Source organism: Dipodomys spectabilis, unplaced genomic scaffold (assembly GCF_019054845.1).
Source record: "Dipodomys spectabilis isolate Male_0828 unplaced genomic scaffold, ASM1905484v1 ptg000095l, whole genome shotgun sequence".
Taxonomy (NCBI): domain Eukaryota; kingdom Metazoa; phylum Chordata; class Mammalia; order Rodentia; family Heteromyidae; genus Dipodomys; species Dipodomys spectabilis.
Window position 1 is genome coordinate 28,507,854 of NW_024870772.1, and position 19,759 is coordinate 28,527,612.

Below are 19,759 nucleotides of genomic sequence, written 5' to 3' on the forward strand. Positions count from 1 at the left end.
TCAGGATAGAGTAAAGACACTTGCATATTCATGTTTATTGCTGCACTATTCACCATAGACAAGTTATGGACATAGCCTAGATACCCCACAACAGATGAGAGGGTTAATAAAATGTGGTATATATATATATATATCCAATTGAATTTTATGTCATTTTCAGGGAAATAGATGAGCCTGGAAAAAATTGTTAAGCAAAGTAAGTCAGTCTCAGAGAGACAAGGAATGTGTGTTTTATATGTGGAAGTTAGATCTAAATTATAAATATATGTGTAAACATATAAGCATCATGTGCATATATAAGGTGGCTCAGTGGTAGAGTGCTTGCCTTGCATGCATGAAGCCCTGGGTTCTATTCCTTAGCACCACATAAGCAGAAAAAGCCAGAAGTGGACACTGTGGCTCAATTGGTAGAGCGCTAGCCTTGAGCTAAAGAGCTGAGGGACAGCGCCCAAGCCCAGAGTTCAGGCCCCACAAGCAACAAAAAACAAACAAACAAAGAAGAAAGAAAACAGGGCTAGAAAAAAATCATGTGCATATATAAACAGATTAAAAAGTATGATTTATGCAGGGGAGGATTCCAATGGTGTAACTTTGAACAACTAACTTACATTTTAACAAAATGAGTAGCAAGATGCTAAATTATGTGTTGTTGGAGTGGGGATTGGTAGACAAATGGGGAGAGAAAGCGTAGGCAAATGCAATCATAACATTCAATATACGTATGTGAAGATGGGTGGGGTTGGGAAAAATGGGGGAGAATGATGAAAGGGGTGACATTGATCAAGATGAAATGTATTCACAAAGGGGCATATTAAATGGAAACTCCTTTGTACAACTAGTTAAGGATAATAAAAATTTTTTTGAAGAAAGAAATAAGCTGGGCACTGGTGGCTTTTATAACTGTAATCCTAGCTACTCAGGAGGCTGAGATCTGACGAGCACAGTTCAAAGCCAGCCTGGGCAGGAAAGTATAATATCGCTAGCCACCAAAAAGCTGAAAGTGGAGCTGTGGCTCAAGTGGCAGAGTGCTAGCTTTGAGTGTAAAAGCTCAGGGACAGCACCGAGGCTCTGAGTTCTAATCCCAGGACCTACACTACAAAAGAAAGAAAGAAAAAAGAGAGGAAGGAAGAAGGAAAGAAAGGAAAGGAGAGAAATGAAAGAAGGAAAGAAAGAAAAAAGGGAGAAAAAAAGGACAGAAAGAAAGAAAAAGGAAGCGAAAGAAACAAGAAGGGAACAGTAACAGTGGAAATTTGTGAGGGTGTGGTCTAGGAATTAGGGAATAGTAGGAGCTCCCTTGGTGATACCAAGGGAGAGAAGAGAATACCATGCATAGGAGTTAACAGCTCTAGGTGAGTTCAACTCTGGCAGTGAACTATTTTGATCCCAACTAGTGTGTTGGTGTTGTATTTGGGGCTCTGTGTGTGTGTGTGTATGTGTGTGTTTGTCTACAGCTCTGTCTGGAGGCACTCAAAGATATCCATTATATGACTTGGCCCAAAATGATTTATTCTACCAGCAAATGTGAGTGGCCATTATGTGCCAGGCATTGTTGTAGGAGCTGAGATCACTGCAGCAGACCAAGCATCATGCCTGCTGTCCTGGATCTTACACTTTTGGGTACAGGAAGACAGACTTTCAGTAAATAATGTTAAGTAATGATAAATGCTGTGTGGGGAAAACAAAACATGGTAAATGGCAGAGAGAAAAAAAAAGCCACAACACTTTTATATAATCCTTGTTGTAAAAATATTCTCCATCTGTCTTTAATGCTTTGAAACTCAGCCTAGGCTGGGGGTGTAGTGTAGCTCAGTGGTAGAACACTTGTCCAAGCCTATACAAAGCCCTGGGTTCATTCCCAACACAACAACAAAAAATCAAAATCAAAACAAACTAACAAACCCCACTTACCCTGATGGAAGTCCAAGAACCAGAGCTGGTGAGTTAGCCAGTGTGGGAAAAGTGGGACTCTTACTTCTTGCTTCTCCTGTTGGCCATAAACATGGGGCTCAGTGGCCAGTAGTCTGGATAGAAAAACCCTGGACAAGTAGTTAGACAATAGGGAAAGAGGTGGGAACAGCCTGGGTGCCATGCACACACAAAAATGAGCCAACGAAGAGGAGGTGCCATTGACCAAGAAACACTGTAGTCATAACCTGATTTATGGAATTGTAACTGTTTGTACCACACACTAACAACAACAACAATAAAGTCAGTGAACTTGGCCTGTAGCCATGAACTCTGATGTCAACACTGTACTCACCAGATGCCCTAGCTTAGGTGAACCGAGAGGCTTTACCCCCCACCCCACCAGGCTTATCAAACAAATTTCAAGATAGTATGTCAGCTCTTTTACATTTTGGTTACCCTCCTCTTATGTTAAAGATTATAATCCTTATACTCTCTATAAGAAGATAATTTTGCCAAAACCTTATTTTTAAAATTTTCTTCATAACAATGACCAGTTTTCTTTGTAAGTGGGAAGTGATGGTTTACTCCAGTAAGATGTTAAGTTTTCTAAATGACAGGTAACATTACATTTTCTTTGATAGGTGAAAAAGTTGTCAGGTATTAGATAGACTATATTTATGGAGAGCAAGATAAAGTTCCATCCGTAGGCCTTTCATTTCTCCATGATTCTTGATCTCAGAGTCTCTCCCCAAAAGTCAATTTTCAAGGAAGGTGGTCCTCTCCTCTGCATCCTATATGGTTGGAGAAGTGGTAATGACTTTGTGAGGGTGCATGTAACAATTCTAGCACAGGGTGTGTGTGTGTGTGTATGCAGGGTGTGTGTGTGTGTGTATGCACATCCTTCTCCAGGCTGACACCTCCCCAAGGTAAGGTGATCGGAAGTTTAGCGCTCCAGACAGACTTCACTACAGGACTGAAATCGATCTTAGGAGACAGGCTGGCATGTGTGGTAACCACAGAAACAGTAACTTAAGAAAGAGATGAAAGCTCATGCAGTGGTCCCTAGCTTCTACACTCCTGAGATCAGGCAAATCTATGGAGAAAAGCAACCAGGTCCTTCCAGCTCGAGGTGGAAGCCTCTGCCACAGGGAGTAGGACTCTTTCTTTCTTTCCTTCCTTTCTTTCTTTATTTCTTTCTCTCTCTCCCTCTCTCTTGCTGTCTGTCTCTCTGTCTCTGTCTCTCTCCTCTTTGTCTGTCTGTCTGCTTTTCTCTTTTCTTTTCGTTCGTTCTTGTGCAGCCGGGTGCTGGTAGCTCACACCTGTAATCCTAGCTACTCAGGAGGCAAAGCAAGAAAGTCTGTGAGGTTCTTACTGACAATTATCAGCCCCAAAGTAGGAAGTGGAGCTGTGGATCAGGTGGTGGTGGAGCGCTAGCCTTGAGGCGGCGGCGGGAAAGTTCCCAGGGGCAGCAAACAAACAATCCCCTTCCTCTACGACTGGACTCGGGGCATCTCCCAGTGGCCTTTCACCTGAGCGCGATCCAAACGCGCACAAGGCCCGCAGAGCAATCCCTGGGACTGAAGGAGCTCCTTAGCCAGGTGAAGGTGTCTCTCTGGTTTGGCCGCATAATCTGGGGTCCAGCGGTCCTGACTGGCCCCTGCGCCCCTGCAGGGAGGGAGACTCGCCGCCCGCCCCCCGCCATCGCGGACACGGCCGCACCACGCGCGTCCCACTCCTCCCCGCGCCTCCCACTCCTCCCGCCCCACCCCAGGCGGCCCGGCTAGGGGCGGGGGGAGGCGGGAAGCTGCGCCGGCGGTGTGGGCGTGGCCTCGCTGGGTTGGGCATGGCTTGGCGGGGCGGAGTCTGCCGCGGCGGCGGCGGCGGCGGGCGGCCTCAGCGGCAACCGCGTCTCCTGAGGTACCTGGGGCGGCCTCAGCCTCGCCCGAGAGCATCCTCTTCCCAGCGCCGGTCCTCGCACGCAGCCCGCGCTCGCCAGCCTCCCTCCGTGCGCCCGAGGCTGACTTCTTTTGTGTTTTGTTTCCTACCCCGTGCCTCGTCTCCTCAGGACCCGTCCGTTCTTCTGCCGGCTACAAGAAGGCAGAGGATGAGATGTCCCGGGCTACGTCTGTTGGAGATCAGCCGGAGGCACCGGCCCGCACCATTTCCCTCAACCAACCGCAACTCAACAAATTCCGCGACAACCAGATCAGGTAGGAGAGGAGGCTGCGCAGAGACGCAGGTCGGCTGCAGTGGAGTCCTGGCTGGGAAGGATAGCTTTTACACACACACACGCACACGCGCGCACACACACAGGCACGCACGCGCACGCGTGCGCGCGCACACACACCTAGCTGGTCCTCTCCATCCCGTCAGCGCCTGCACCTCAGCCCCCCTTCACCTCCCCAGCCGGCCCAGCCAATGGGGTCCTGGGAATTCACCATCCCTGCCTTCATCCCGCCCCCCCCCCCCCGTGCTGTGCCCAGCCCTTCTGCAGGGCCCTCAGGAAGTTATTGTCCTGATGTCACCCACAGAAATGTGGCACTTTTCTCTTTTCGTCCCCCCAGGCTGCCTTTCTAGAATTTCCCTGGGATCCCATTTTAATCCCCTTGCCCCTCATGGATAGCTGTCCTGTGGTAGCTCCCAGCTATAATGTGGGGAAATGCTTTAAAAGAGAATCCCGCACGTCCATCACAGGACTCCCCATTCAGTCCTCAATGGTTCATGACACTTGCCAAGAGGTTTGTTTGCTGGGAAATTTAACCCAGAGTTAGCAGAAGGTAACAATGAGAGTCTATCAACTCATGAAGCAGGCATTCTGAGCTCTAGATGAGGAAACTGAAGCGTAAGGATGAGAAATAATTTGCCTATGGTCCTGTAGTTACTTCATGGAAGAGCTGGAGACTAAGCCCATCCCTCTGATTAGCAAGCAAATGGTCTCTGCCATACAAAGCTTTTTTGGTTTTGTTATTTTATTGTTTATTTTTATTTTTGATACAGGCATTTCACTTTCAAATTTCATTAAACTTTCAGGCCTAGATCATACCTCATAGCTCTATGAGCTATTCAGAACACCGTGCTCTACAGAAAAGTTCATTGATGGATCATAGATTATTGATGAACCTGAATTCTAATCTAGTGTGCTTTCTTGAAAGTTTTGGGTAAAACTCTTTGTTGTTGTTAAGTGTTTGTGTATTCCACCAGTCCATTAGTGTTTTTACTGGTTGTTGGACATTGTTGTGGCTTGATAGGATTTGTGATAGAATAATATTGCATATTGGGGCTGGGAAGGTGGCTCAGTGGTAGAGTGCTTGCTTTGCATGCATGAGGCCCTGGGTTCGATTCCTCAGCACCACATAAGCAAAAAGAAAAAAGCCGGAAGTGGCACTGTGGCTCAAGTGGTAGAATGCTAGCCCTGAGCTGAAGAGCTGAGGGACAGCACCCAGGCCCAGAGTTCAGGCCCCACAACTGGACCCCCCCCCCCATATTGACAGAAAGGAGTAACATTTATTTTTTATGGGAATGTTGATTGTGCTGGCATTATTTGAGGTTTCAAGAATGACCTTTGCGGGCTGGGAAGGTGGCTCAGTGGTAGAGCGCTTGCCTTGCATGCCTGAGGCCCTGGATTCGATTCCTCAGCACCACATAAGCAAAAAAGAAAAAAGCCGGAAGCGGCGCTGTGGCTTAAATGGTAGAGCGCTAGCCTTGAGCTGATGAGCTGAGGGACAGCACCCAGACCCCACGACCGCACCCCCCCTAAAAAAAAGAATGACCTTTGCTGGGTGCTGGTGGCCCACACCTATAATCCTAGCAACTCAAGATGCTGAGGAGATCTGAGCATCCAGGTTCAAAGCGAGCTTGAGCAGAAAAAAATCTGAGAGACTCTTATTGCCAATTAACCATCAAAATGCCAGAAGTGGCTTAAGTGGTATAGTACCAGCCTTGAATGAAAAAGGCCCTGAGTTCAAGCCCCAGTATGAGCACACACACACACATCCATCCCCCCTCCCACAACTTTTTTTTTTTGTTATTGTTCGTGGGGCTGAACTCTGGGCCTGAACGCTGTCTCTCAGCTCTTCAGCTCAAGGCTAGTGCTCTACCACTTGAGCCACAGTGCCACTTCTAGTGTTCTGAGTGGTTTGTTGGAGATAAGAGTCTCACAGACTTTCCTGCCCGGGGTTGGCTTTGAACTACGATCCTCAGATCTCAGCCTCCTGAGTGCTAGGATTACAGGCGTGAGCGACTGGCACCGGGCTCCCCCCACAACTTTTGATTGCATTCATTTCCTTACTTATGTAACTGTAACTCCTCTGTACATCACCTTTACAATAAAATAACAGAAAAAAGGAAAAAGACTTTTGAATATATTTTATTCTTTAAAAAGTATAGTTTTTGCATAGCTGCTTGAGTCCTCAATTCAGAGTGCATGGGCTTATTTTAAGATACAGAATATTGACTTCAGTGAATTACTTTACACATTGGGGTGGCTCTAATCAGGAAAATAGATAACAAGCCTTGGCAAAGACGTAGAGAAAGTAGAACCCTCACACATTGCTAATGGGAACGTAAACTAGTGCCACGGCTTGGGAAAGCAGTATGGCTATTCCTTGAAAGGCTTCAATGTAAAGTTTCCAGGTGACCAGGAACATCATTCAAAGCTATATATAACATAGGGAAATGAAAATAGGCTCCCACAAAACTTGTACAAAATGTTCATAACAACGTTATTTATAATGGTCAATCCAAATGTCTGTCAAATGATGAATGAAAACATAAAAGTCTGGTATATCTATACAATGGAATGTTTTTTGAGAACGAAAAAGGGATAGAATATGTATATGACAACATGGGTTAACCCACGATGTTTTATTACATAAAAGAAACCAGCCATGAGAGGCTTATACTAGCTGGGCTTTGGTAGCTTATGCCTGTAATCCTAGCTACTAAGGAGGCTCAGTCTGAGGATTGTGGTTCAAAGCCAGCCTTCACAGACAAATCTGTGAGATTTTTTTTTTTTTTTTTGGTCGGTCGTGGGGCTTGAACTCTGGGCTTGGGCGCTGTCCCTCAGCTCTTCAGCTCAAGGCGAGCGCTCTACCACTTGAGCTACAGCGCCACTTCCGGTTTTCTGGTGGTTTATTGGAGATAGGAGTCTCATGGTCTCTCTTGCCCGGGCTGGCTTTGAACCGCGATCCTCAGATCTCAGCCTCCTGAGTAGCTAGGATTACAGGCGTGAGCCACCAGCGCCCGGCTCTAAAAATAGGCAATTTTATTTTATTTACTTTTTTTTTGTTGGTCGTGGGGCTTGAACTCTGGGCCTGGGCGCTGACCTTCAGCTCTTCAGCTCAAGGCGAGTGCTCTACCACTTGAGCTGCAGCGCCACTTCCAAATCTGTGAGATTCTTATCTCCAATTAACCTGCAAAAAGCTGGAAGTGAAAATGTGACTCAAGTGGCAGAGCACTTGAGTAAAAAAAAGCTAAGGGATAGCACACACACACACACACACACACACACACACACACACAAACAGTCACACATACATGTTGAGGCTATTCAAGAGAATGGTTTCAAAATAGAAATTGATACAGAGTTCCTTTTTCTTAATATATTTTTTTCATGAGAAAACGTGATATTTTTCTTACAATCAGGGCCATAGAGGGTTTATCTGTTTGTTTACCACTCTTTCTCTCTCTCTTGGTGCTGAGGATTGAACCCAATGCCTCACACTTTCTCAACCATGTAGCTGCTCAGTCAAGAATTTTGGAACGATAGGACCACATGGAGTTACTGAGGCTCATACTTGTCTACTGAATCAGGGATGTCTGATTCTTTGGCTGTTGAACACCTCAGGAGACCCGATTTCTTTGAAACAGAATTTGCTCACTTTCTCCTTCACCTCAAGCCCTTTCTGCTTTGAAACCTTGCAGTTTTGCCTTAGAATCTTGTCTCTGTGGGTGAATGGTGTTTTCTTTTTTACATGCAAGACTGGGGCTCCGATGCTTTACACTCAGACACCCTACCACCTGAGCCATGTCTCCAACCCCAGCAATTTTGATCCAAGGCAGAAACAAAGGCTGGGAGTTTGGTATGGAGGAGAGAGGTTGTGTTTGGGCTTGGTGAAGGTGATAGAGTTCATTTCTAGACAGGGATTTCAACACTCACTGTTAACGTTTGGAACTGGTGTGACTCAAGAAAGGCTAGTTATAATAACAATAAAAATGAAAATTAAAAAAAAAAGACAAAAAAGAAAAGAGGCTGGGACCAAGGACATGCCTGGAAAGATGAATAATTTGACTTCTGCAGTAGACTGTGGGTTAGGCAATCCCAAGGAAAGCACTTCACAGGAACTCTAAATTCTAGGCAGTTCCATGAATTTCTAGAAGTGCTTTGGCTATATTTGCACATACTTCTCTAAACTTTGGTCTTGTTCTTTTTTATTTTTATTTTTTGTGCTGGTACTAGGGCTTGAACTCAAGGCCCTTGGTGCTATCCCTTAGCTTTTTTACTCAAGGCTGGTGCTCTACCACTTCAGCCGTAGCTCCACCTCTAGCTTTTTGCTGGTTAAAGAGTCTCACAGAGCCAGGCGCGGGTGGCTCATGCCTGTAATCCTAGCTACTCAGGAGGCTGAGATCTGAGGATCGTGGTTCAAAGCCAGTCCAGGCAGGAAAGTCCGTGAGACTCTTATCTCCAATAAACCACTAGAAAACCGGAAGTGGCGATGTGGCTCATGCGGTAGAGTGCTCGCCTTGAGCTGAAGAGCGCAGGGACAGCGCCCAAGCCCAGAGTTCAAGCCCCACAACTGACAAAAAAAAAAAAAAAAGAGTCTCACAGATAGTTGTTCTTGCCTCTGCTGGCTTTGAACCATGATCCTCAGATCTCAGCCTCCTGAGTAGCTTAGGATTATAGGCCTGAACAAACAATGGATACTGGCTATTATTGGTCTTGTAATTGACAGTAATAATACCACCAGTGTCTGAGACCTGTGGTATGTTTACTGACATTTTCCACAATCGAGGCTAATGAATTTGCATTATTATAATGGTGAAGAATTGTAAAGTAGTCTTTTTTTTTTTTTTTTTTTTGGTCTTAGGGCTTGAACACAGGTCTTGGGTCTCTCTGGGCTCTTTTGGCTCAAGGCAAGCTCTTTTCCACTTTGAACCACAGGGTCACTTCCTGAAGTAGTATTTTTTTCCTAAGCATTGATTCTCAAGAGCCTAATTTATGAGATCAGTAACTTTATTTTCTATAAATGGATAGTAATTAATGTACTATTTCAACATTCCTGTCTCCTTTTAAGTGTTTAAGTATATAATTCAACATTTCAAGTTACAATTTTCTGGGTACCAGTGGCTCATACCTGTTATCCTCAGGAGGCTAAGATCTGAGGATTGAGGTTTGAAGCCAGCCTGGGTAGACAAATCTAAGAAACTCTTTTTTTTTTTTGGGTCCGGTTGTGGGGCCTGAACTCTGGGCCTGAGCGCTGTCCCTCAGCTCTTCAGCTCAAGGCTAGTGCTCTACCACTTGAGCCACAGTGCCACTTCCGGCTTTTTTTCTTTTTGCTTATGTGGTGCTGAGGAATCGAACCCAGGGCCTCAGGCATGCAAGGCAAGCGCTCTACCACTGAGCCAACTTCCCAACCCCTAAGAAACTCTTACCTCCAGTTAACCAGCAAAGAGCCAGAAGTGGAGCTGTGGCTCAAGGGGTAGAATGCCAGCCTTGAGTAGAAAATGTCAAGCAAGAGTTTGAGGCTTTGAGTTCAAGCTCCACATTAGCACTGACTGACTAAAGTTATAATTCAGCAGTGTTTGGCATATTTATAGTTGACAGTGGAACAATGCCCCCACAGTCAGCTTTAAAACAGTGTCATCACCTCCAAAAGATGTTCATCCTTTAGATACTCATCCTTCTAACTTTACAACCACAGTCTACTATGCTTCTCTATAGATCACCTGATAGGGAACAGATGACATCATATCCTTTTATGTGCCTTAAGTGAAATGAGCTTGCTTTCCTTTTGTATATGTAACTTTTAGATTTTCTTTAATTAGTTATTTTGTGTTAGTACTGAGGCTTGCACTCAGAGCCACAGTGCTTTCTCTTCATTTTTTTGCTCAAGGCTGTTGTTCTACAACTTGACCAAACTTTCACTCTGGCAGTTTGCTGGTTGGAGATAAGAGTCTCACAGACTTTTTCTGCCCAGGCTGGCTTTGAACCTCAATCTTCCTATCTCAATCTCCTGAGTAGCTAGGATGACAGGTGTAAGCCACCATCACCTGGCCCTAACTTTTTTTTAAATACTCAAAGCTCAAATGTTTGATTCTCCAGCAAATATCTTGACTGATCAAAGGAGTGAGGAATATTTATGTCATCTATAGTCAGGCATATGCGATCTTTCTATGTGATTATGAGCATGCCATTTGAAACTGTGAATTTCAATGCTGAAGAGTTTTCTCCTGTGTTTGAAATGAGGTCTTCAAAACAAGTTAGAAGTGTTTATAGATAACTTCTTTCTGAATGACTCATTCATTTCAGGTAGGCGTTTTAGTGAACAAAGAAGTCTTCATTAAAGCAAGAACTTGAGTTTTGTCAAATTATTGCATTTATTTAAGTTGATTTATCTTAAAAGGAAAATTTCTCAATATAAATATTTTGCTGGCTTTGCCAATATGAGTTTAAAATAGAATATGACCATTATAGTAAAAGGAATTGAGTACCATGGCCTAGATTTGTATGGGATTATTGTGTTATACAGGTTAAGCATCACCTATTCTGAATAGCACAAATCTAAAATGTTCCCAAACCTGAACTAATTTGAGTCACCACATGATGTCATAAGTGGGAGACTCCATATTTAACCTCATGTGGTGGGTCACAGTAAAAATGCATGCATCAACTTGAGTGCTGGTGGCTCATGCCTGTAATCCTAGCTACTCAGGAGACTGAGATTTGAGGATTGAGATTCAAAGGAAAGTCCGAGAGACTTTTTATCTTCAATTAACCATCAGAAAACTGGAAGTGGCGCTGTGGCTCAAGTGGTAGAGAGCTTGCCTTGAGCTGAAGAGCTTAGGGACAGCGCCCAGGCCCAGACAGAGTTCATGCCCTACGACCAACCAAAAATAAAAGTTATTTTATTGTAAAGGTGATGTACAGAGGGGGTTACAGATACGTAAGTAAGTTACATAAGTTACACATATATATTTCTAGTCAAACAATGTTACCCCTCCCTCATTTTCTCCTATTTTCCCTCCCCCCACCCCGATTCCCCTTCCCCCAGTTGTGAAGTTGATTTCCAACAATGGTGTCTTGTGAGTATCACTGCTGCATTGGTTCACCATTTGTCCTGTGTCTCACCATTTTGTTTTTCCCCTTCCCTTCCCCAAATCAGACATATGTATATACAAAACATAAGGTACCAAAATAAAAAAATCATAACAACAGGGGATAAACCAAAGGAAAAAAAATGAAAGAAAAAGAAATGACTTCATACAGTACATTAAAACAAAAACAAAAAGAACTTTCTTGTTTCCATATCTTGGAGTTCATTTTGATTAGCATTATTTTATATGATCATATGTACATAGCTATTGAGTTATTGTGATCCTCTGCTAGGACTATCCTAGACATACACTAATTGTTACAAATGAGGAAAGACATGGAATCTATGTTTCTTTGGGTCTGGCTTACTTCACTTAATATGATCTTTCCCCCCAACTCTTTCCATTTCCTTACAAATGGGGAGATGCCATTCTTTCTGATGGAAACAGAATTCCATTGTGTATATATACCACATTTTCTTGATTTATTCATCTACTGAGGGGCATCTGGGTTGGTTCCATATCTTAGCTATGGTAAATAATGCTGCAGTGAACAAATTGTGCTGGTAGCTTTAGTGTGGCCTTGTTTGTGATCATTTGGGTAAATGCCCAGGAGTGGAATTGCTGGATCATAGGAGAGCTCTATGTTTAGTGTTTTGAGGAACCTCCATACTGCTTTCCAGAGTGGTTGAACCAGTTTACACTCCCACCAATAGTGTAGTGGTATTACTTTTTTGCCATAGCACTGCCAGCATCTGTTATTATTTGTTTTCTTGATAATGGCCATTCTAACTGAGGTAGAATCTCAATGTAGTTCTGATTTACATTTCTTTTATGGCCAGAGATGTCAAACATTTCTTCATGTGTCTATTGGCTAGTCTTACTTCTTCTCCAGAAAAGTCTCTTAAATTCTTTTTTTAATTTAATTTTATTTTAAAGATGCTGTATAGAGGGGTTACAGTTACATGAGTAAGGTAATGAGTACATTTCTTGTGTAGCATTGTTATCTTCTCCTTTGTTTTCTTTTTAATTCTTTAGCCCACTTATTAAGGGGGTGGTTGTTTCTTTGAGGACTTGCTACTGGGGGGTTTAATTTTTTGAGGTATATTTTTGATATGAAGCCCTTGTCTGTTGTATAGCCAGTGAAGATCTTCTCCCAGTCTGTGGGCTTTCTATTTATCTTGCTAACTATGTCCTTTGCCATGCAGAAGCTCTGCAGTTTAATGCAATTCCATTTATCCAGCCTTTCTTTGACTTGTGTTTCTGGATCTTTATTTAAGAAGTTTCGACCTGTGCCAAGGAGCCCTAGTATTATTTCATTTTTTTGTGCTACTCTGGGGCTTGAATTCAGGGCCTGGGCACTGTCCCTTAGCTTTATTTACTCAAGGCTATCCCTCTACCACTTTAGCCATTACTACCTGCTTTTTGGAGATGAGTTTCACAGACTTTCCTGCCTGGGGTTGCTTTGACCTGCAACTCTTAGATCTTAGCATCTTAAGTAGCTAGGATTACAGGTGTAGGCCACTGGCACCCTTCTTCAGTCACTGTTTTTTTGTTTTTATTTTGGTCGGTCATGGGTCTTGAACTCTGGGCCTAGTCACTGTCCCTGCACTCTTCAGCTCAAGGCCAGTGCTCTACCGCTTGAGCTACAGTGCCACTTCTAGTTTTCTGGTGGTTTATGGGAGATAAGGGTCTCATGGACTTTTCTGCCCGGGCTGTCTTTGAACTGTGATTCTCAGATCTCAGCCTCCTGAGTGGCGTGAGCCACTGGTGTCCAGCTTCAGTCACTGTTTTTAAAAGCAAGGCTAACATATTCCTGATTTGAAACAATGGCTCTTGTCAAGTTTGGCAAAGCTAAAAATTATTCTATATCCAGATTAATTGTTGATGTTGATGGTACCCTACCCAGCTTCAATATTTCCCTCCTGTCTGTACTATTTTTACTTTAGAGGATGATATACTTGGTCGATCTTCAAACCAGACTCTATTTTCTGAATACAAGTGTCACAACAGATCAAGAATCCTTACTTTATAAAACACAATTAGCGCCATAGAAGATGCTTATAACTAGAAGTGTCATCTGTTTTGCATCCCTGGAAGGGCAACCTGTCTGATGAAAGTTGGGGAACCTTCATCAACATGTATTTCAGGTAGCCAATGAATATCTGAGCTTTCTTCAACTGTATTTTTAGAAGCAGAACACCTTTGTTTTCTTCTTCTTCTTCTTCTTCTTCTTCTTCTTCTTCTTCTTCTTCTTCTTCTTCTTCTTCTTCTTCTTCTTCTTCTTCTTCTTCTTCTTCTTCTTCTTCTTCTTCTTCTTCTTCTTCTTCTTCTTCTTCTTCTCCTTCTTCTCCTTCTTCTTCTTCTCCTCCTCCTCCTCCTCCTCCTCCTCCTCCTCCTCCTCCTCCTCCTCCTCCTCCTCCTCCTCCTCCTCCTCCTCCTCCTCCTCCTCCTCCTCCTCCTCCTCCTCCTCCTCCTCCTCCTCCTCCTCCTCCTCCTCCTTCCTTCCTTCCTTCTCCTTCTTCACCTTGAACTTAGGGCCTTGCACTCTTGCTGCCTTTTTTTGCTTAAGGCTGGTGCTGTACCACTTGAGCTATACCTCCACTTATAGCTTTTGCTGCTTAATTGGAAATAAGAGTCTCACAGACCTTTCAGCTCAGGCTGGCTTTAAACAGAGATCCTTAGATCTTGAATAGCTAGGATTACAGGTGCGAACCACCAGATCTGAACTGTAGTTTTATTCTTGACTTTTCTAAGGAATCAGCAGGTATCTAGGAGGATGGAGTTTTGCTTCTTTTCTTAAAATATAAAATCAAAGTGACCTTTAGGTGTGTAACAGCCTACTTTGAATTTGATCTCTATGTCATTCTCATTTTTATAAATAGATGAGTGCCTATGACTTGAGAAATTGAATCAGTTACTTCTTTCCATAATTCTAGGAACTTCTATCATTTTTTGTGAACTTGGGAGCATTTCATATTCTTATTGAATTAAGCATCAAAGATCAGTTAATGAGATAAGATTAAAATTTAGCTAGAATTGGAGTAGACTGAAGAGGTATGATAACTAAATGGCATGTAACTCCCTAAATTTGATGTAGGAAAAGAGAAAGGTAGGAGGGTAGGAACCTGGTGAACCTTGAACACAGGTCTGGAGTTGGATGTGTTAGATGAGTACTGTGCTTGCTGGTGTGATTTCCTTCCTGTCCACTATGTGCTGTGATGAAAAATATCACCATTATGGCAAAACTGAGTGAAAGACAGAAGGCAACTCATAATAGTTTTGCAATTGTCCTCTATGTGCACAATTTTCTCAAAAATTAAAAGAAAAACCAAATTAAACAAAGTATCTGGAGAATAGGAAATTAATGCTAAACTCTCCATTCTCTGTTGGACACTTTGGTAAATATTTGAATGTTTTATTGAAAATAGACATGACTTCCAGCTGGGCTCTAATAGTTCATGCCTACAATCCTAGCTACTCAGGAGGCTGAGTTCTGAGGATCATGGTTCAAAGCCAGCCCAGTCAGAAAGGTCTGTGAGACTCATATTTTCAGTTAACCAACAAAAAACTAGAAGTGGAGGTTTGGTTCAAGTGGTAGAATACCAGTCTTGAGTGAAAAAGGAGTATGTCTGGGTCAAGCCCCAGTACTAGAACAAGGAGGGGTGTTTAAAAAGGATGGTGAGGTGAACAGACAAGAAAGGGGTCAATATTGTCCCACAATGATTGTGCTAAGTTTAAGAGACCATACCACCTGGAATCAAAGAACATTTCCTAAGTTCCCAGCAACACTCAACATTTGTTTACAATATATCTGGGCTAGAATAGAAATAGGAAGAGTTGGTAGCACATGGACTGCAGAGAATCTTGTTTCTGTTGGGACCTGGGGCTTCAGAATAGAAAGTACCCTCAAAGGGTTTGCTCCATTACTTACGATGGAGTCACTCAATAAACAGCAGATGCTCTCTCAGAAATGTGACTCGGCAGCCCTTTCCAGAGGGACAGTGCTTAGAGAGAACAAAAGGGGATGTTTGACCATTGTTGGGATGCAGGGATGTTTTACAAAGAAAGTCCTGGAAATTCATGAGGTTGGGGTTGATCATTTAAATGCTGACCCAGTTCTTTGCTCATCAATGAAAGCCAGCTCTTCATAACTTAAATCAGAGAGTTCTAGCTACTTTTGCTGTTTTATGTGAAACGCAATTTAAAAGATGATTTAGGGCTGGGCGCTGCTGGCTCATGCCTGTAATCCTAGCTACTCAGGAGGTTGAGATCTGAGGATCTCAGCTCAAAGCCAGTTTGGGCAGGAAAAGTCCATGAGACTCTTATCTCCAATAAACCATTCAGAAAGCCAAAAGTGGCACTGTGGCTCAAGTGGTAGAGTGCTCGTCTTGAGCTGAAGAGCTGAGGGACAGTGCCCAGGGTTTAAGCCCCACTACTAAAAAAAAAAAAAGATGATTTAGGGTTGAGGTTGGGAAGTTGGCAGTTATGGTGGATTATTCTCTGCCTGTCCTGAATATTTGTTACATTTACTATGGCTTGACAGGCTCTGGGAGAATTGGTTGTTCAGACCTGCATGAATAACAATATCAGCTGGAGAGGATTAGTGCATTTCTTCTTCAGAAGGTTTGATAATTATAGTCTATGAAATAAACTAACAATAGATTCACAGGGAGAAAGCCATAACAAATTTATTTGTGTATAGAAACGTGGGAGCCATACACAACACGCAAAAATGAAAGGAGGGGACAGAGGCTGCTGAGCCTTAGATACAGCTGAACAAGGGATAGTGGCTTTGGGCTTCAGGGGTAATGGCGGTGGTGCTGGCTATGGAAGGTTGAGCAAAGGAGGTTCACATACTAGAATGGGGTTGTCTTGTGATGCAGATGGGGTCTCCTAAGTAACAGGCACCAGTAAATTTATTTTGAGTCAAGTGTCAGACACCTAAAAGTTGCTTCTAGTGAAAAGATCTTCAGCAGAAAAAGGAGTATTAGATATAAAAGCCTGCTACTGGTTGTTTATTTCACCAATATCATACATTTCTTCTACTAAAGGACAGTCTCTTTGAGTCAGTCCCATCTGCAATTTCTTAGAATCACCATCTCGAAATATGTCAAAGAGATACGTTTTGGGGCATAATACTTTGGGGTCTGACACCATTATGTAAGGACTCTGTCAATACCAGTGATCTCCAGACTTTATGGATCACATGTGCTGTCAGGAAATGTTTCAGCACTATTTTTTTAATGCTTGAATCTAGGGCCTGGGTGCTGTCTTTGAGCTTTTGTACTCAAGGCTAATGCTCTACCATTTGAGCCATAGACCCACTGGTAGGTTTTTTGATGGTTATCTGGGAATAAGAGCTTTTCTGCTTGGGCTGGCTTTGAACCCTACTCTTCAGACCTCAGCCTCCTGAATAGCTAGGATTACAGATGTGAGCCCCTGGTGTAGGGCTTTGCTGTACATTTAAGAAGCACACTAAGCTGCTGTCATTGCTCAGGGAAAACTGTAAGGCTGGAGTATTAGAGAAGTGTCCTTAGGGATGGCTAAAGTGGGGTTGTAAATGCCTGGAGGTATAGACCCAGATGATTTCCAGAATTCCAGTTGTAGTGACAAGAAAGTTCTTGATACTGTCCTTGTTCTCAAGTTTTGTTTTATTTGGAGCTATTTTGAATAGTGGACTAGGAGCAGGCTGATTGATTTCATAGCAGGAGCAAACCCCCTTTCATCTCCATAGTAGACCAACCCAAAGAGATCAGAGGTACATGGGTGTTCATCAGTGTGTCATGGAGATTATGTCTGTCTTGTGTCCTTTCTCAGCAAGGTGGGGATGTCACCAGCTCTACTCAAGAGACACCCTAATTTCTTTCTATTTCTAGGGGGTTTATTGTCAAGACATTCCACTTAGTGAACAAGAACTAGAGTGTCAGACCTCATAAAGTAGGAATCCAAGGCTCATATATCAAGAGTGTTGTGTAAGGGTGGGAATATTGTATTCGTCAGTATTATATATCATTATAATACAATATTATAAAATATATACTATTAGTGTTATATTAGTATATGTTAATATATAATATATTCACTAATATATAATATATTCATTACTATTAGTATTGTTTTTTTTGCCATGTACGTTGCTTAGTCTTATCTTTGATTAGATGAGATTGATAACTCAAACAATCAAATCATAAATTGGGTGAAGCAGAGTAGATTTGAGTATCACTTTGTTCAAAGCATGTAGATTGCCTAGAGAATAAATATGCAGGCTAAAAAACAATGTGCTAGATTTTTGGGCATTAAGGTTATGTGTGTAAGTTATTGTTAAATCAAGAAATTAAGCCTTCACTGATACCTCCTCCCTCAACCAAATACCATGGAATTCTTTACCATGGAATGACAAAAACCTTATACTTGATCCAAATAGACAACTAGAATTTTATTGAATTTATCAAGTTTATTTATCTCCATTTCTCCCTGGTACCAGGGATTGAACTCAGGACTTACAGAGTGTGCTCTACCACTGAGAGACATCTCCAGATTCCCAAGTAGCAAGGATGACAGGCATGTGCCACCATGCTGTTTCTTCCCTTTTCCCCTTCCTTCTTTATGTGGGCCATCAGGGTGTTTTCCCCCCCAATTTGGACTCTGGTTTGACTATTTTTTAAAAAGTTTTATTGAATTATTCTACAGAGTCCAGCATTGAGTAGAGGGAGTTCACATACACACTAGGTAGCCACAATAAATTAAGTTTCAAGAGAACAATATATACACATTCTATTCCAAGAGTGGCGACACAGAGTAGAGTGAGGCACAGTGCATCTTGATCAGTGTCATTCTCCTCCATCATTCCCCATCTACCCATCCCCTCAATTTACCTAGTTCCATATGTACATCAACTATTTTGACTGTATTTGCCCACCCTTTCTCTCTTCATTCACCTTGTCTTCCCCTCCTCCACATGTTTCAGCTTCTTGGTATTCATTTTGTTAACTGAAAGCTCTTCAAAGGAGTCTGGTTTGAATATTCTTAGGGACCTCAGAATTGTGAATAATATTTAATTTGAAATTTTTTTCAAATAAAATGTTTGTGTGTGTGTGTGCATGTGTGTGTGTGTGTATGTGTGTGTGTGTGTGTGTGTGTGTGTGTGTGTGTGTGTAGACCAGTGCCAGTATTGGGGCTCGAATTCAGGACTTTATGCCTCTTGTGTCCTTACTTGGTCTTTTTGCTCCAGGCTGGTGCTCTACCGCTTGAGCCTCTATCACTTGAGTTCCATTTCTGGCTTTTTGCTTGTTAATTGGAGATAAGAGTCTCATGGATTTTCCTGCTAGGCTGGGTTTGACCTGTGGCACTTAGATTTCAGCCTCTTGAACAGCTGGGCTTATAGGTGTGAGCCATTGGTGCTTAGCAATAATTAATTCAATTTATAGTTTTTGTACGTTGTTAATTGTAAAAATGCTGTGCAAAGGGGTTACAGTTACATGAGCAAGTAATGAGTACATTTTATATTTCCTATTGAGCATTGTTGCCTCCTCCTTCGTTTTCCTTCTACCATCCCTTCCCTCCCACCTCCACAACTACAGCCTCCCCCGCCCCCCCCCCACCGAAGTTGTAAAGTTCATTTTCAATATAGTGTTTTGTACATTTCATTGTTACAATGGGTCAACCTGTATCCAGTATCCTTATTTAAGGATTAAGGATTTTGTTTTTTCCCTTCCCCTCTCTGAATTAGAGAAGTGTATATACAAGATGCAGGGCACCCGACATCACATACATTGAAAACAGGAGTTATACCGTGGGGGAGGAACATACAAAGCAACAAAAAAATCACATGGTACCTTATAAATACGTTAGAAACAATAGCAAGAAAGAAAAAAGATTCAATTTATAATTTTGTGTACTGCTACTGGAGCTTGCTACTGGGCATCAAGAGGTGAGCCTCAGAGCTCCACAGACAGGGCCACACCCCACAGAGCAGGGCGCTGAGAGGCTGACATCACTGCCCCAGGGGGCGTGCCGCGGGGGGGGCGTGCTTTGCCGCCGAAAGGGGCGGGATGTGCCACCGAAAAGGGTGGGGCGTTGAGCCCCACATGGTGAGCTGCCTATTGGGATTGGAGAGGGGGCAGCTTGGGGGAGGAGCACGAATGGCGGTTTGAAACCATTGGGGCGCAGCCTATCTGGGTATATATAGGCTGCGTGCTCCAAGGCCTGAGGAGAGGTTAGGGAGAATTTAGGGGGAAAAGTTAGTCTGGAAGGAGGAGACCAGGAGTCCTGAGGAGAGTAGGGGAAAAACCATGAGTCCTGAGGGATGAAGGGAGAGGGACAAGGAGACTAGTAGGAGTGGAGGGAGAGACAGCATGAGGGAAAAAGCCTGCCTGAGCAGAGCAGGGCAGGGCAGCCTGTGATGGGCAGGCCAGCCCTTGAGAGGCCATTGGTGGGGGGGGCATTTGGGACCTCCTCCAAAGGCCATTTGGGGCCTTCTTGAGAGGTCATTTGGGGCCTCTCGAGGAAGCCATTTGGGACCTCCCTCTAGAGAGGCCTG

General features: G+C 43.3%; 1 protein-coding gene across 1 annotated transcript in view; it reads left to right on the forward strand.

The window, feature by feature from the left end:
* Window positions 1-3,981: 3,981 nt before the first annotated feature.
* The window catches only part of LOC122112870 (phospholipid-transporting ATPase IB), a 421,079-nt gene continuing 405,301 nt past the window's right edge, over window positions 3,982-19,759 (forward strand). Inside the window, exon 1 of the mRNA XM_042685833.1 lies at window positions 3,982-4,118. Coding sequence (XP_042541767.1) covers window positions 4,018-4,118 — 101 coding nt within the window. The 5' untranslated portion in view covers window positions 3,982-4,017. The remainder of the gene's footprint in view (window positions 4,119-19,759) is intronic.